At 37.6% G+C, this 14,116-nt stretch overlaps 1 protein-coding gene across 3 annotated transcripts in view; it reads right to left on the bottom strand.

The window, feature by feature from the left end:
• Nucleotides 1-14,116, bottom strand: part of ccser2a (coiled-coil serine-rich protein 2a) — a 58,591-nt gene that overhangs the window by 23,992 nt on the left and 20,483 nt on the right. For all 3 annotated transcript variants that reach the window (XM_044372362.1, XM_044372360.1, XM_044372361.1), the window contains exons 4-6: nucleotides 4,217-4,310; nucleotides 997-1,105; nucleotides 686-866 (exon numbers count right to left, since the gene is read on the bottom strand). In XM_044372362.1, coding sequence (XP_044228297.1) covers nucleotides 686-866; nucleotides 997-1,105; nucleotides 4,217-4,310 — 384 coding nt within the window. The remainder of the gene's footprint in view (nucleotides 1-685; nucleotides 867-996; nucleotides 1,106-4,216; nucleotides 4,311-14,116) is intronic.

Below are 14,116 nucleotides of genomic sequence, written 5' to 3'. Positions count from 1 at the left end.
GAGGAAATAAGGCTATCTGAGTCTGTGTCTTCTTTCAAGTCTCTTCTTAAAACATACTTTTATCAGAAAGCATTTCCTGATTTTACCTGAGCTACCTGCTTATTTTCCTTGATTTTATTTGTTTTTAATTTGATATTTATTATATTTAATTTTGCATTTTTATTCCCTTTGTGTTTAATAATGTGTTTATTTTTTATGGCTTTTAGTTCATTTTAATCTCTCTGTGTTTTAAATCTGTTTTGGTTTTATTGTAAAGCACTTTATAACTGTGTTTCGAATGTACTATATAAATAAAGTCTATTATTATTATCATTATAATGTCGGTCATGCTGAACACCTAAGCACAGTGATGCAGTGTTCTCTTGGCAAACTTTAGATTATTTAAACTAACCCTTTAGCAAACTAATATAAAGCTGTATCAAATAAACAAAATAGCAGTTAAAATCAATCCCAAAATCCAAAAAACAGTTTATGGGGCTTAATAACAGAATAAGAGCAAAATAAAGGTCTGAGTGAGATGATGTGATCTGCACATGATTGTGTGTGACACAGATTCAAAGCGTGACACAATTCAAGAATTAGAGGGAATGTGCCAATCTGGCCTATAGTACTGTATGTGCATGCATATGAGTAAATGTGTGCATGTTTGTGTTCATTCATATCTCTCTGTAAATATGGGTCGAACCTGTAGTAAGGTTTTGAGCCTGAGAAGCTGATTCTTGAGCGAGCTGCAGTCCTGGGTCATATGCTCGAGTGTGAGTTCATCCAGCATTGCTGTGTAGCCATGCTGCCTGCCTTCAGAGGGGACTGGCCGTGAAGACATCCTTGAGGCCTTAAGACCATCATAGTGCTGGAAGAAAGGGCCCCTGAGAGAGAGACAGACAAAAGCCAGAGAGAAAGGCAGTCAGGCAGGCAGGCATTGTGTGCTTTCACTTTTTTCATTTCTTTTTTACTCCCTTTTTGGCAACATTTTGAAATATTTTGAGCATAACCAACCTGCTATCATTGTGGAAATGGTCTGGTCCAACCCAGCGATGGTGCTTACGCCGCTGTCCCTGCCGACCGGCCCTCTCCGAGCGCTCAATGTGGGACATCCTGTCAATGTCTACAAAGAGAGTTTAGAGCACAATGAGCCAGAGTAAAGAAACATCTCTGAAAGAGAGCAACTGCAAGTGAGAGATAACAGAGTATATACAGTACTGTGCTAGCTGACCTGAAATTTATAAAGCCAGTGTAATCACTTCTGTTTCTGCTATTATTTGTTGACATGAAACTAGAACATTTGTAGAATGCTGAAAATAAGTATTATGCAAAGGTTAGAATTTGTTTTTCTCTGCTTCCTTCTGCCTTTTACTGAAGGTTAACACGAAGGTACACACAGACACACACACGTACAAAATGCACAACCATGAGTCAAATTTTCATACCTTGTGGTAATGAATAATACTGTGCATATTTCAAATACTCTATTTTAGAATATCTGCATATAAATCATGATCTGATCCATCCTACTCTCTATTTCTCTCAACTGTCTCCACCATCAACAGACACAGACACACACGCGCACACACAGTGACAGGCCATTTCATTTTCAAGCAGGTAAAAGGACACAGTATTTGACAACACTCAATAGCATATAGCTGTGAAATGAACCATGACCACAACAAAATTGACAACTAACAGAGCGCGACCCCCAGGAAATCAAAAGGATCCTTTACTTTCTATATGCCACATAGTTTGGAGAGAGAAAGGGAGAAAGGGAAAAGGAGAAAAATAAAGAAACACTGGCAGACTGAAAGACCCAATCGAAGGAATTTAGCAGTGGTTGTTAAAATACTTTACCCTGACTGTCACCACATAACACAGGAGCAGACAGTTTGTTTAATGCTGAACTGTTACATTCCAGGAAACTTGAGGAAACTTGAGGACTCCTTTTCAGCTCAGAAAAAGTCCCTTTAAAAGTAAAACAATAGGAATATATTCTCCAACTGGGGGGAAAAAATCCATAAAGGCAGAGAAACTCAAACCGAGTGGAGAGAAATGACTCCTTGTCCAGTCAGCTGGTGAGCAGTTAAAGGGCCAGAGAGAGAAAGTCAACCCCTGCTCCCACCCTGCCTGGCTCTGTCTTTGTTGTCAGGCTTGTTTTTCTGGGAACTCCCTAGGAACTGGAGCTGTGGAGAGATGACTGTGGTGGTTAGAAAGCAGCTGAGGTGATTGGTTTGTGTCCAAGCTAGGAAGTCACCAGCTGAGGCAGGCAAGGGAGAAAAGCTGGGGCCTCTGTCCCTTCACAGGACCTGACAGCTGGCTGAAAACGTTACATGAGGCCCCTTCCAGCCTTCCCTATTTTACTCTTCTTCTCCCCTTCCCTTCTTCCTGTTTTGTGGCAGAGTCAGGGTGTCTTTAGGAGAGAGGAAAGGAAGTGAGGGAAAGGGAGGGCTTGAGACTATGCAGTCAAAACATCCATCCCTATCCCACGTCTCAGGGCCGGCCCTGTGGGCTGGGTCTAACTGGACTTTTCAGCCTGTCTCGCTTTCACTCTGCCTCTCATGACTAGCGCTAGCAATGACATAGAGAGCTATAAATATGGCCACTTCCCAAAAAGGAGTAGGAAGGGATGACACTCCAATTCACATTCCTCTGGAGTGAACATTCCTCTCCTTCTCGCTCTTTCTTTCTCTCTGTCCCTCTTCCAAATACAAGGGGATCACTGTTTACAGACTTAAGAATGATATCAGGGGTGTAAAGCTGCCTCCTAGCTAAAACTAATGTTGTCTGATACAACAGCCCTGTAATAAATCCTACCTTCAAGCCGGTTCAGTTTTTGCTGAAACTGTTTTAGAGAGGTGTTAACTCAATTTTAAAGTGGTTTTGGTGGCTGTAGATAATATAAATGAGGACAGACTAAATATTAAAACCACCTCTCAGTGTATGATTCGACAGCACCACAATCTACAGCCTCCAAAATGACCATTAAGATAAACAGACACCTATCTGGAACAATTTCAACAAAAAAAAATGGAACATTAAAACCTCCATGACGGTAGGATTTATAATAGGGTAGTTGCATTAGGCTGCATCACTTCTAGCAGGGTGTATCTAATAAACTGGCAATTGTGTGTATATGTGCACGGGTGTGTGTGTACTTCTGCCCATCCACAAGCTTATATGGGCCACATGGCAGTATGCGTGACCTCTGTATATCGCATTTTGTGGTGCTGAAAGGAGCCTTGTTGTATTTACCAAGTCATTCAGACATTCCACATCAAACTAGTGCATTAAACACATTAGTCATGAATGGTACTTTGGTTTCAGGACTGACAAGGGAAAATGTACTTCCTAGAATTCATTATAATTCATGACAGATGAGGTCAATATTCCTCAACCCTTCTGCCTCTCTCCCATCTTTCTCTCATATATGTGACACACACTATCTGCTGAATCTATAATAACGTTGTCAACACTATTATCGTGTGGTAATAGTGTGAACTGATTACCCTTAACACCTACAAAGAAGCTATTTTACTATATTTTAATGAGATTGCTACTTGATTACATTTACAAAGTCAAAACGGGTGATAGAGGAAAATGAAACTACAATAGATATGATATCATGATGGGAGTAGGTGATGTAATGTAGAATAGTACGCTATTGAACTAATCACACGAACAGCACACTGCTGTTGTCAAGGCAATCAAATATAAACTCTGCTCCAACTAAACCTGTGGTCGTGCTGGTACCGTATGTGAGTGTGTGTTGCATCTGATAAACAGAGTCAGACAGCTGGCTGAATACTTCTCTAAGTCAGCTGCTCAGCTGTCATCAATCGCTGTGTGGCAGTGATGGAGTTGTAATTTAATAACTCTTCTGCAACTAAATATTAAAAGACTAACACCACATAATAGACAACAAGGTGTCCATTAAAAGAATTTAATGGATGTTGTAGAGGGAAGTCTTCACCCAAGGCGAGGCAGGATTCAATTTATTCAAACCATTATATGCCATAGAAGGATATTGCTGGAAATAGAAAGCTCAGACCTTGGTAATGCATTAATTTACAATTATGATCAGAACAGTATTGCTGGAGGTGTCCGATTATACGAAAATAATGGACAACCTCCAGCCAATGAGACTGAAGCATTTGTCATGGCCATAGAATAACCTCACAAATTTGAATCCTGTGTAGGATAACTGCAATTACATAAAGTGTGTGCTGACCATGCAAGCCATCCTCTGGGAGGTCCACATCCAGCATAAGGTCATCATCATCCAACTCTCCAGTGCCCGGAGGGTCCAGGTTGTTCAGGATATCCTGGGAAACACAAAGATCGCAGTTAAAACTCACTTCATTGTAAGGCATTAGATAACATTATACACACATTATCTGCACATTATGTGTGCATTAGAGTCATTTTGCCTCTAGACAAAAATGTTTTTGCTCTGGAAAACCAGCTGCTAGGAGAGAAATATTTAGACATCAGGGGCCAGACACATGTAACTGCATTGATTCAGGACAAAATATTCATATTATCCACAAAAGTGCAAATATACACACACAGCCTTTGCCTGTGACTAATAAAGCCTTGCAAGCTTTAAATGTTACTGTGTGACACATAATCGTACAAAAACCTAATCCCCGCCATGTTCATATACCCCTGTTAAACCTTGTTTTGACATAAATCAGAATCTTTCTGTCCTTGATCTGGAATAAGCAATGTCCTCCAGAAGCGGCTTTTTGTTGCTACATACCAGAATATATTATAACATAAAAACCTTTAAATTTTTATCACACATATGTTTAATTTCTGCTCTGATGTATGGTATCTTTTTTTTAGCCATTACTGTGCAATTAGGGTGACTATTTAAATGTACAAATATTGGACAGAATAACAGGAACACCACTAAAACGTAATGCAATCCATACCTGCCATAAATACTACCTTTGTGAAGCATATAATAGTAATATGCCATATTATACTGTTGTAATATTATGGATGTTGTTTTTAATAGCATTATGACTTTTCTCTGTTTTGTATTTATACAATTTTCAATCCCAGCTCTTAATTAATCTGTCATCAATAACAATTTATGAAGCTCTGCCATTGACTTTTCCTTTGATACTGTTTGACATGATTCTCTCTCTCCTACAGCACTTCAGGAAGAAGATGGTCTTATTCCATACATCAAGACACAGATAATAGAACAGCCTTTTGGAAAAATAGCACTCCATTATGAATCATAATATAGAACACTTTGAAAACCCAACGAACATCTCATAACAGTCTCAAAATATGCAGTTAGTCTGACTGCTACACTGCTGTCTACCAAATAATTCAAAGCAGATCCAAAAGCAAAGGAATGAATCAATAGTTCAAAGCTTTATTTTTCAAGGCAAATTTGTGCTGCACGAAACTAAATTGACAGCGCTTTCATTAGAAGACAAGCATAAAATTACTCATTATTGAAAATCTCATATGTTGTACGATAACTGACTGGTACTCAGCGTTTCAGACTTAATGAAGAAGGAATAATGAAGGAAATAGAATAATAAAATGCTTCTGCAGTCTCCCAAATACTATCAACCAAGACGTGGGTGGAATCTTTGTTGTTTGCAGAGTCCATGTACAAATCAACCTGTCTCCTCTGGTACAGTCTCTCTCACTTCCTCTCTCCTCTCATTTCTGTCAGTCGTTTTGTCTTCACTCTGCCATACTCCTCTCTATAATTTTATGACTCCCACATTCTGAATATGCAGATTTTGATAATAAAGGTGAGGCAAATATTAGATTAAAAAACATATTATGATACATTTATTTAAACAGAGTAGTTTTACTGACAGAGACGCTATCTTTTTCAGGAACAGCTGCTTCACACGCAGATGTTGTGATAAATTAGTGATATACTGGCTTCAAAATTACAATACTGTGATACTGCACTGAGATATGAGTGCATCCTTCCTTGGCTCCAGATATTTCATCTGTTGAACTTTTCAGCTGTCTGATAGTTCACCTTTGTGTGAGTAGAAAAAGACTCTCACACTCCATACACTGGCTGCACAATGAAAACAGTAAAACAGCAGCAGCTGAGAGTCCTCCATCAGTGTCTGCACTGTAACTGTTAAGCCACAGTACTGATGTGCACTGAGGTGTTTGACAAAACTCACAGCTTAGTACAAAATAATACACTTAGGTGTGGAAGTGGGGAAAAAAAAGAAAAAAAAAAAGACTGCCGCTGTGGTTAAAATGAAACTGAGTCTGTTTGGTGCAAAGAATGACACTGACAGCACTCCAGTGTGAAAATCCTCTCAGACTCTATGTGCTTTATTACACATACTTTTATCACAGTTGTAAATAAAATGTGCAAAACTTGCAAATAAAGGCAGTAAATAAGATTTCCACCCATACTTTTCACATTACATTCCTCTCACTTTTGTCCAAAGCAACTTACATTTGCCCGTCAACGTGTGGGATTGAACCAACAACTCTGCAATTAATGGCTAATCCATTCCACCACCTAAACTACAGCTACACTTTATCCTTACAGTACTGTATTGTATCCTACAGAGTATCAATTCTATAGAATTAGCACTGAACCACTCAATAATACACTTTTTCATCTCTTAATTCCAGCAACACTCACAGCTCACTCTCTGTCTCTGTACCTCCCTGTCATTGACTGTCTTTGTCACAGTGTGTAGCTCTAGAGGAAATTACATTTCACACTGGCAGGACACGACAACTTAAAATCAGCATAATCTCTCAGTAGAGGGATGGGTGAGCACACACATGGTTTGTCTTAGTGATAGTTTGGATGAAGTGTATTCCTACTATGGTCCACAGGTCTTCACGCCAACAGAAAATCCACAGTCCAAAATAGTAGCTCATGAGAGCAAACCACTCTCCAGAGATGACCCAAGCTTAGGTTAACTACTGAAATTATGTAACAGAAAAGGTTCAGTTTGAATACTCAGTGCATCCTGTGCATTTGATCATTTTCTCTGCTCAACTATGCTTGAACAAGATGTTGAATCTCCTCTGATTACAACAGCAAATTTTTTGGTGACCCTGTACTCTGACCTCTCCCACAGAGGAAAGGAAAAAACAGTTCTCCTACAAAATCACTGGATCACATTATTATTAACACATATATCAAGTGACATAACTGAGTTAATGAAATTCATTCTCTCATGAAGAGTGTACACCCTGCTTAGTTTAATAATGAAACCCAAGAATTGCATGAATTGTGGCACCTTCAAATTAGACTGTTAAATCAATACCTGGTAAGAACAATTATTAAAATACATCTGACCAGCAGCTTTAAACTAATTAAAATTGAGCTGTTGTACTTGTTCTCACTGAGAAAAAAATGATTTGACTTCTATGAATTTGACACACGACATGCATATTTTCAATATATCTTAGACACCCTGAGGTGCTCTATCAATCCAAAGCCTGCAGCATGAGCAGCATTCAGATTGTAATAGCCAAGGGAAGGTCCTCCAACATATTGTGTTTCATGGCATACTCTCTGCTCCCAATGTAACATCGGCTGAATCTTCAAACAAACAGCTGGATCAAACAATGATTTAAACCTTCAAAACCACTAGGAAAGTTTGGAGGCTGAACTTCTCTCACTTCAACAGTTTACCTCTCAAATGACCCTGGTCTCTGCATGACAGGCTTGCAGAGAGGAATAAAAGCTCATTACAGAAACCTTAATTCCACACATCGCTTTCTTGGAGAGTATCTTTTCAGGATCTCTGGTAGACATTGGGTTTTCGTGGGCTAAATGTAAATCAGCATCATGGTGCACAATCAGGCAAAAAGGCAAAGTAGGCAGCTCATTTTCGGTTCAATCAAACAACTTCAAAAAATCCACAAACTTTAGCCTTAGATAAGAGTGTAAAATCAATAAGTTCCAAGGAGAAATTTTCAGATTGACTGTACTTGTTCTTCTAAGACCTGTCTATCTTTCATCTCACATGAAGTAAGTCACTCTTTTCAACCCAGCACCTTTCTATTAGTTTCTAATGAAAGCTCAATTGAGCTACTCTTTCAGAGACGAGGGTTAGAAATCAACACAATTCAAATCTTTTTCCAGGATCAATAGTTTTTTGAAGTTCGAATAATTTCCAAGAGGATGTCTTGATAAATATTCAAATAATATGCAATGCAGTGCCTTTGCACAGAGATGTACTTGATTTGTGTGTCTTGTGTGACATTAGCTGACCTACTTAACAATATGATTCTTTATATCTCGGGACTCCCTGGTGGTTTTGATGGAGGATATGTCCTCTACTCCAATCTTTTATACATGTCTTTGTAATCCATTTACCCGACTCATTTGCAGCTCTTGAGCTAAGACTGTTTCCAAAAAAAGTCCATTTTCAGTTTCTGTCTTGCTGAATACAACCATTGTAAGACGTGGGAAATGTAGGACAATCTTACAGGTAATCTAGTACACCCACTGTAAAAGCCCCTTAGGGATAATCAGGTATGTGCTGAGAGCTCTGAGTGTTTGGGTAATGTAGTGGTAGGAGACCAAACATCCAAAGAATAACTCCAAATGATAGGCACATGAAGAAAAATACAGAATCCCAGAAAATCTAAAAGAAAATAAAAAATGTTTGAAAGTTGATGTGTTGATGTGTTTAATTCTCTCTCGTAAGGCTTTCATCTTTCACCTCCTGTCAGTAGTGGGAGGGCTTGTCTATTCTGTATTAAAACAAATAAAAGACCAGTTACAAATAAAGGATGGAGGAAAATATGGTGGAAAAAAACTAGATTATTTGCATTATAATTGCTACAATTATATACAACACTGTATAATTATATTTGTCTAACTGTGCATTATTACAGCAATAATTCCATCAGTACATCTTCATTCCATATTCACCACTCTGTTTGTCTTGGAATTTGTCTTCATAACAAAAAAAAAACATATGAATCACTGAATTAGACCAATTAATTCTCTGTTCTTTCTCAATAGTGAAACTCAACACAGATATTTGACGGTAAAAGACCTCCAGTTATGGGAAGGTATTACGGTATGCCTGCTGAACTGATGGATGGCATTTACTGTGAAAGTGTTAAATTTGCATTATAGAAACAGCAAGGACAGAAGCAATAACAATTTAACAAACAGGCAAGGATATAAAAATATTGAGGCTCCTAAGAAAAATAAGATGAAGTGTACCTAAAAAGCAGGAGGAAATAAAATAATGGGCAGTCTTTAATAATGACCATTTCAAATAAATGCCCGTTTCCGTCTTCATAATTGCTCTACCTCTGTATTCATTCACACTCTATTTTGCTGAGAGACCTGATGACACTGCAGCTTGCACTCATATTTTAGATTATGTTACAGTTATGCTTACATTTTTAAGTGAGATTACTCATCTGACACATTTGACAAGGAAACCGAGGTTTTCCTACAAATAGCAATATCCTTTCAGTAAAAAGTTTATTTCTGATGGGTTACGCTATGCACAGGCAAATATTCAAAAAGAAAAAATAGAAGAAATGCGGAGGAGGCATGGAAAGTTTAATGAGTGGTGGCAGCTGCAGGAGAGAGCAAAAAAGAATTAGAGAAACCTCCTCCTTTGTCAAAATCAGCCCTATGTTTTTCTTAGCTTAATCTTTTTTCCCAAGAAGTACGTACTGTTGACAAAACAACTCTCTGTGCAATATTATACAAACACACACACACACATATAGTACATACTGTATGTCTTACTGACATAAAGAATACTAACCTTAGTCTGAGAGAAACTGTATCAACACATAAGTGCTGTTGTGCTTATAGCAGACAATTCAGGTTTCTAAGTTTTTCTTTGTACTGTTACTTTATAAGAAAATCACAGTTTCAAAACAGATTGCTTAAGTTTACCTTAAAGTATGGTGCACTTACCACTATTAACAGTATGAGAAGTTTAATTTTGTGGTTTATGGCTTTAATTTTTTTTCTGAGTCACACACACTTGTAAATTTTGATGCTTGGTACATTTATTTACACTTAATTCTTTTTCATCTTGTAGTTTTCCTATATCTATCTGTGACTGCCAAGATAAGATAAATAGATGGATGGTCGGTTTGCCTTTCTCACAAGCAAAAAGAGGGCAGTTACAGTAGAGCTGGTGCCACTACAGATCATCAGGGGGAAAAGACTAACTCTCTATGAAAGGCTAGATACTAAATTACATCAGCACAACATAAAACATCATAAGGAGCATGAAATGTAAATGAGACTACTGCAAGTTGAATCGGACATGAAGGGGAGAGAGATTCAACAAATATCTGAAAACACTTTAAATGTCAGTTCTGGCTACATTGAGCAATGCATTAATCTACTCTGATATAGTGTCTTCTATATACTGCACTCTGTCTCTGTAACACTAATACTAATGTAATGTACTATAATGATTATATATAATTTCTTGAAGATGTAATTTACGGTGCAGCTATTTGGACAGCGAAACATTATCTATTGTGTTGGCTCTGTATTGCAGCAAACTGGAACTGAAATAAAACATTGGGCCTCACGCAAGAACTACACTTAAGAAACACTTTTTTGACTTAAAATTAATTATAATCTATATAATAATATAATATGTAAATACAATATAATCTGAATGAACATGGAGTTTAAATAAGATAGTAAAATCAACTAAAATAAAATATAACAAAAATAAACTTGCTGCAACATTTATATTCTGTTCACAATACCATCATTTTCATGTCTTGCCAATATAACGAGAGGTTTCTCTCACTCCGACGGCTGCCTCAAGGACTTTATGCAGGTCGCTGTCAAGGTGAGCATAATGGATCTGTTATAACAACAGACTACAACATCATCCACTGCATAAAATTCTCTCCTTCATCTCTATGATTGTCACATCCTCTTAACTGCCTCCCATCTTAAGTTATATACACTTTGCTTTTTAAAAGATATTTTTTATCAACTAACTTAATGTCAAACCATTCACTGTATTATTATTTTCTAATCATCTGGGCCCCCCCTACTGCTATCTCTGACACTGCTTAATGTGTTATGGTTTTATCTGCTGATTTCTAACAGCAGGACTTGAAGCTCCACGATGTGAAATTCTTCTTTTTACTCTTGAGTAACCTTTTTGTGAATGAAACTTGCCCAGAAACAGAGCAGAGGAGCTTTACTAAGTAATTTAGGGTTGTCGATTATGCTAATGATTAAATGTCACCAATGCACACCTACTCATGAACAGGTGGCATTCATCAAGCTGAAACAAGCAATTTACAAAACACTTTGGTGAATCTGACTTGGAAAAGCATGCAGCCCAGTGACTATTATGTAGGAGTATAAGGCATACAGTACATAATGGCACATGTATTATGAATTAGAAACGTGCCTTGAAAACAAATGTATTAAAAAATCATTCAATGTGTCAGTTTCCCCTGTGATGAATTGTCTGGCTGTGGTGGTGCTTGTTAATGTTTTTGGGGAGTGTCCGAAATAAAACATCTGTCTCCTTTGACAGACAAGAAAAAAGATAAACCTGCCGTTTTTACTTTCTTTTATTCATTTAGTATCTCATTCTACAATCCACAACCTAGAAAATGAATTTTTGTAAATCCAATCAAGGAAGAAACTTTAGTCATGTTCTCATTTAATTCTTCACCAAAAACATTTGAACAACAGTAAGCTGGAGCAACTGTTGTAAATTAGGAGACAGCACTGTGGGGACTAATACAGTCGGTATTAAGGCCAATCGTGTGACTGCAAGTAAAATCTACAGTCAATAAACTGATAATATTTAATCAACTCACTCTTGCCAGTAAAAATGGCTTTGCTTTTATCTTGACATCTGCTAATATTTTATTGCCTTATCTTTTACAGGAGGGGCCTGATAAGCAGCAAATTTAAGATTTACAACATGTGAGCGCCAGTTGAAAGTCAAAGTGGTTATAAAAGGCAGCATAGTAATAATTTGTAGAAAAATAAAGGTCACAACTTCGACAAACTAAAAGGAGTCATGATAAATAATGATGGAAGTATAGGCTGTAATTTTGGGAATGACTCAAACTACTGTTGTCACAAGCAAAAGCTTGTATCTTGTGTGTGTGAGAGTGTGTATAGAAAGCACTGAATGCAGCAAAAGGTGCACACAAAACATTGTTTACCTTGAAGGGCTGATGTTGTCAGTTTAAAATCAAGGCAAACAAAAGCAGGTGAGCTATAAGCCTCATTAATGCAACAGCATAGCCAGTTCACTGGCAGCATGTTTTATAAATGGCTAAGCACTCTGCAGACAAAAGGCTTAAGCACCTCACTCATTTAAACACTAATGAATTGACCTGTCTCAACCTGGCTCTACAAAAGCCTAAAATTAGAGGCAAAATAAACAAATCAAGGATAAGAGGCAGCAAAGGAAGCAGAGGGAGAAACTTAAGGATTACAGAACCATCACAAATTTGGTTGGAAAACAGAAAAAGAAAAGGTGGTGGGAGGGGGGAAGGAGGCAAAATGTGGAAAACATCAACAAGAGAAACAAAAAACTGCTAAGATAAAGAAAATGGCAAAAAACACCACACAGATACCCAAGGGAAGGAGAGATAAGCACTGACAGAATTATAAGAGGGAAAAGGTTAACATTCAGGTGTTTTCCATTCAAGGTTTAGTGCTGAAAGGACAAACTTTGGGCTGTAATTTCAAGGAAAATATAGTTATTCTAATAAGAGAAAGTCCAAGATACAAGGTAAATAAAATCAGCAGAGCTTCATTTCAAATAGAAACAGCTCCAACCCAAAACTTACCACAAATTTGACTAAGCTACTTCTTATGTAAAGAGTGGTGGATTAAAAATTAGCTTAACAAAATAATGAAATCCAATCCACACTAGGAATTTTACCCATCTGACACAGTTTCAACAAAAATGTAACAATGTAAGTTTCATAGAGGTTATACGTATTACAGAGGCATTGTATAGGTTTGTAGCATGTTGCATGGGTGTTGCTATTATTGTGGCCATCCCCATGTAAATGGCAGAAAGCTTTGTTTCCCTCTATTTCAGCTTCAGTTCATTCCCTTACAATGTACATTCATGATTGTTTGTGTTTTGCCTGAAAAAATAAAATAAGTATTCTCATTAACTTAAAATTACTACAACTGTTTAACTATAAATTGTGCCCAGGTGTACTGCGGTTGCATTGCATGATAAATTGCGCTGAGGCCAGGGACACATTACTAGTCACTGTGGGACGTGGCCCTCTATTTCACAATGCCAATTTTGTAAAGCTGGTACTGTACCAAGCTGCATGGAGCATCATGGGAATGTTATTATGAGCTCAGGTAGTCCACTCCTTGATTTTGCACAGAGGCATATGAATGCAGATAGAGCCAAAAATAGCCAGAAAAATACTGACACACACAAACCAGGAACAATTGCAAGCACATACACTTTGTGTTATCCTAAGGATGCACAGTGCCCCCAAGTGGACTGAGCATGCCACTGCAGTGTAGCAACGTGGACCTGCTAGGAGCTGCATATATTTTCCATTCACTCACATTATCCAACATAGAAAAACCAGAATGTCAGTTACATAAACGCTATAAACACCAGTTGCATTCTCTCTAAAGAGGAGTTGTTGGGTTTTTTTTGTTTAGAGCCATGATTGCATACCTTTCCTTTTTATGCATCATGAAGATTGGGCAAAATTACCCTGTATTTCTTTTTCTCTGGCATCTTATTCAGAATAGCAGCGTCTCCATATGCTTTATTTTCTGAAACAAGACTAAGAAAGAAGCTTTACTAGCAAACTCCAACTGCAAAGAGCTTTTCATTCAACTATCTTCCAAAACAAAATGATACACATTGTTTGATCCCTCAACTGCAGGATAAATACCCGGGAATCACTAATCATTTTAAATACCCGAGAATCACTAATCATTTTTGGACACAGATTGTGCTTTGTAACAGGATTATATTCATGGTTTTCCTCTGCTCATTGCGAGGAACTATTTACTCAGAGAACAAGGGAAGAATGAGTAAGAGCGGCACAAACAGATTGAAAAGAAATAGCAGAAAGGGGGTGGGATAGAAAGAGCTCAGTGCATCTAATTACAGTAAGTGGGCTCATTTCC

Source organism: Thunnus albacares, chromosome 14 (assembly GCF_914725855.1).
Source record: "Thunnus albacares chromosome 14, fThuAlb1.1, whole genome shotgun sequence".
Lineage (NCBI taxonomy): Eukaryota > Metazoa > Chordata > Actinopteri > Scombriformes > Scombridae > Thunnus > Thunnus albacares.
This window is presented reverse-complemented; position numbering and strand designations above follow the sequence as displayed.